The 4,169-nt window shown below is 59.2% G+C and overlaps 1 protein-coding gene across 2 annotated transcripts; it reads left to right on the top strand.

Annotated features, from left to right (window-relative positions):
* Nucleotides 1–309: 309 nt before the first annotated feature.
* Nucleotides 310–2,746, top strand: LOC104124774 (CD48 antigen-like). 2 transcript variants are annotated; one of them, XM_035892710.1, is made up of 4 exons: nucleotides 310–461; nucleotides 1,277–1,594; nucleotides 1,679–1,942; nucleotides 2,211–2,746. In XM_035892710.1, exons 1-4 carry the CDS (start codon nucleotides 410–412, stop codon nucleotides 2,303–2,305), a joined length of 729 nt encoding a protein of 242 aa, XP_035748603.1. In that variant the 5' UTR covers nucleotides 310–409; the 3' UTR covers nucleotides 2,306–2,746. The 2 variants fall into 2 exon arrangements, with proteins under 2 accessions (XP_035748603.1, XP_035748602.1); XM_035892709.1 differs by having other exon boundaries at nucleotides 1,274–1,594.
* The last annotated feature ends 1,423 nt before the right edge of the window (nucleotides 2,747–4,169 follow it).

Below are 4,169 nucleotides of genomic sequence, written 5' to 3'. Positions count from 1 at the left end.
CGCAGGGGGTGGTTGCAAGCGGCTGTTAAGGGGAGATGTGACCCCTGGGGTCTGCGTTTCATTTACCGTCAGGATGGTGGGTTGACACTGATGGAGGGGTTGGGCACCCATGGGGTGCTGTGCCTGCTGTGCCCAGGGAGGCTTGGGGCTGCTGCCCGCTCTCGCCCATAGGGCCACCTCACGAACCCCCTGAAAGCCCTTGGTGTTCCGCAACCGATTCAGAGGAAGCGGAAGAAGGAACCTTCGCGCCCAGTCTGTTCCGCGATCTCCTTTCCTGTGGGGGCTTTGCCCTGGGTTTGGGTGAGAGGGGGGTGCAGGCTTGGGGAGGGGTGGGGGTGGGTCCTTGGTGAGCAGCTCTGCGGCGAAGGGGATTTCCACCCCGGGGTTTGGGTGCGGACACAGCGAGAAGATGGCGTCGGGGCTTCTGGTGGTGGTGTTCTTCCTCTTCCTCATCATGCAGGGTACGGTATTGGGGTCCCCTGGGGTGAGGGTGCTGGGCTGGGGGGGAGATGGCTTTGGGGGCGGCGAGGGACGTTGGGGAAGTGCCCATGGGTAAATCCTCCCTGTCCCCTCTCTCTCCCCCGGCTTTGCCCATCCTGGCGCCGTGCCGGAGGTTGGAGCCCCTGGCTCCCTTCCCGCGGGAGCCCCCGGCATCGCCACCACCAACTGGGGGTGAGGGGCTGCTCCGGGTGAGCCTGGAGAAGGGGAGAGGACCCCCCAAAATGAAAACCAAAGGCAAAAAAAATAGCTTCAGCGGGGGATGTGGGCCGTCCCGTGCTGAGGGTGGGGAGGTGGAAATCCTGTCACCAGCTTAGGGCTGCCCACCTCCGAGCCCGAGAGAGCATCAAGATGTTAGAAATTAGTGAGAAAATGGGTTATTTGCATTTTCCGTGCGTCTGGGATGAATTGAGGTTCCCCAAGCGGACGAGTTCTGGGGCGGGGTGGGGTTGCATCCGGTTGGCGAAGCCTCCATCGGTCTCTGGTAACAGATGATAGGACGCAGGGGAATGGTTTGAAGCTGCGCCAGGGCAGGTTTAGGCTAGACCTTAGGAAAAACTTCTTCACCGAAAGGGCTGTCAGGCTCTGGAATGGGCTGCCCAGGGAGGTGGTCGGTCCCCATCCCTGGAGGTATTTAAAAGAAGGATAGATGAGGTGCTTAGGGACATGGTTTAGTGGTGGGATGGCAGGGTTAGGTTAGTGGTTGGACTCAATGGTCTTAAAGGGCTTTTCCAACCAAAGTGATTCTATGATTCTATGATTCTGCTTTTCTCAGCAGCCTGGGCTCAACAGCATCAACCACCGAAGGTGGCCGGGGCTGTCGGTGGGGTGGCTTATCTTAGTCCCAGCCTGCAAACCCAGGTCTCCTATTCCCGAATCCACTGGCGGGGCCACAACTCCGTGAAGATCGCCAGCCGGGAGGGCAAGGCCAAGGCCCAGTACCCCGACAGCCCCTACAAGGGACGCCTGGAGCTTTTCCCCAACAACACCCTAAAAATCAGCCACCTGCAGAAAGATGACAGCAGCATGTACCAAGTCTACCTGGAGGATGAGACGGGCAAGGAGAACATTGAAACCATCTTCCTGCAGGTGTACGGTGAGCTGGGGGGGATGGGAGGGTTGTCGAAGTGCCCCCCCCTAGGGGGACAGGGAGGCTGTGACATCCTGCTGCCTCTTGCAGATCTGGTCCCGAAGCCAACTGTCCGTGTCAAAGTGATCAGTGATGAGCTGGCATTGTGCAAAGCCACCCTGGAGTGCTCGGTGGGGCTCAAAGAGGTGACCTACGAGTGGATCGCCCCCAACAAGTTCCTGCAGGCGGAGGCGAGTGCCTCTAGCCAGAGTGTCTCCTTCAACCCCTTGATGGAAACCTACACCTGCAAAGTCAGCAACCCTGTCTCTTCCAACAGCGCCTCGCTGACCTACAGGCACCCCTGCTCCTGGACAGGTACCACCCATGGAAGCACCCATGAGATGGCAAAGCTTGGGTGGGATGGGCTGCGGGGTGGTCTTGGCTTTGGGGGGTCCCCGGAGCAGCGGCGATGACCCTGGGGACCGCGAGTTCCCTGCAAGGCTGGAGGTGGCCCATGGGGCAGAAGTGCTGGGTCCCTTTCCCCCCTGCACCGTGGGTGGGTGGGGAGGGGGTTGGGGGGCCCCCTGCCAGGGCTGGGCACCCCCCAGCCCTCCCCACACCCCGCGTCTGCCTCTGCCTCCAGGTGAGTCCTCCGCTGCCACATCCTGCTCCACCGCCAGCGTGCTGGTGACCCTGGGACACCTCATTCTCCTCCTCTTCCTCCTCATTCTGGCTTAACAACGCTCTGAGGTTGACATCTCTCCTTGCCTCACCCCTGCCTGCCGTGGGACCAGCACCTGGAGGAGGTCCCCAAATTGGTTGGATGCAGAAAGATGCGGTTGCTCAGGGGAATCATTACAACCAGTCTGTTACACCAGCACCCGCTGGGTCTCATCCACAGCCGCCCGCTTCCCCCCAGCCCAGGTTCTGGCTGCTCTGCTGCTGCGGTCAAAGTAGCTCCTCTTCGTGCCTCAGTTTCCCTCCTCACGTCTTCTGCTTCGCTTTAATCAGAGGTGATATCCTCCAGGTCTTAAAAGAATGAGGATGAAGTCTGTCGGATCAGTGCTTTGAGAACCCTGGCAATCTAAATTGTTAAATTAACGGTTAAGCACTTGGAAATCATAGAATCATAGAATCGCTTTGGTTGGAAAAGCCCTCTAAGATCATCAAGTCCAACCGTTAACCTACCCCTGCCATCCCACCACTAAACCCTGGCCCTAAGCACCTCATCTCTCCTTCTTTTAAATCTCCTCAGGGGTGGGGACTCGACCACCTCCCTGGGCAGCCCATTCCAGAGCCTGACAGCCCTTTTGGGGAAGAAGTTTTAAATTTTTCCTAATGTCCAACCTAAACCTGCCCTGGTGCAGCTTCAAACCATTCCCCCTCGTCCCATCATCTGTTACCAGGGAGAAGAGGCCGACCCCCACCTCCCTACAGCCTCCTGTCAGGCAGTTGTAGAGGGCAATAAGGGCTCCCCTCAGCCTCCTCTTCTCCAGGCTGAACAACCCCAGTTCCCTCCTGTCCCCTCCCGGAGCTCTGCGAGGAGACCCAGTCTGAGCCTTTCCGGGGAATTCCTGTGGACTTGAGGGCTGAATATCTATGGAGAAGGAGACTCCACAGCCCCCCTGGGCAGCCTGGGCCAGGGCCAAGGAGTAGGTGTTGATGAGATCCCCTCTCAGCCTTCTCTTCTCCAGGCTGAACAAGCCCAGCTCCCTCAGCCTTTCCTCCTAGGGGAGATGCTCCAGTCCCCCCATCATCCTTGTTGCCCTCCTCTGGACTCTCTCCAGGAGTTCCTCATCCTTCTTGAACTGGGGAGCCCAGAACTGGACCCAGTGCTCCAGGTGGGGTCTCAGCAGGGCAGAGTAGAGGGGGAGGAGAACCTCCCTCGCCCTGCTGGCCACACTCCTCCTGATGGACCCCAGGATGTCCTTGGCCTTCTTGGCCACCAGGGCACTGTGCTGGCTCATGGCCACCTTGTCATCCCCCAGGTCCCTCTCAGCAGAGCTGTCAGCGATGCCCTTTACGGCACCCATGAATGGTGCAAGGACAGTGGATGATGTCTTTAGCCTAAAACTGGTGACACTGGCACAGGTGCAGCTGGGTGCTGCCTGGCCTCCAGGTCTGGAGCACCAGAGCATCTCAAGGGGGCAGAGCTTTGATGGCACCTTCTGGTTTTCTCGGCAGGGGAGGGTTTGTCAGGGCGAGTGCAATCTGCCTTCAGGAATGTCTGTCGGAGTGCTCATTAAATGAATTTTAACCGTAAACCCCACATTTTCAGGTACCTGTGCTGCGTTCTCCTCTGGGCTGGGGTCGGCCGCGGCGGGGGCTCAGGGACAGGGTGGTGGGGATGATGGAGGGAGCCATGTTTCCGCCCCTCCCCCGGCTTGCTGGGGACAGGAGCCCTTCCGCAGTTGTCCCCCATGGGAGGAGCTGTCTCTGGAGGGTGGGACACGGGCCCGTTGGGGTGGGAGGATGCCTTGTGAGTGACTGAAGAAGTTCTTCCTCATGTTCAACTGGAACCTCTTCTGCTTCAGTTTGTGCCCATGGCCCCTCGTCCTGGCGCTGGCCACCACTGGGAAGAGTCTGGCTCCATCCTCGTGAC

This window comes from Egretta garzetta, unplaced genomic scaffold (assembly GCF_000687185.1).
Source record: "Egretta garzetta isolate BGI_Z169 unplaced genomic scaffold, ASM68718v1 scaffold834, whole genome shotgun sequence".
Lineage (NCBI taxonomy): Eukaryota > Metazoa > Chordata > Aves > Pelecaniformes > Ardeidae > Egretta > Egretta garzetta.
This window is presented reverse-complemented; position numbering and strand designations above follow the sequence as displayed.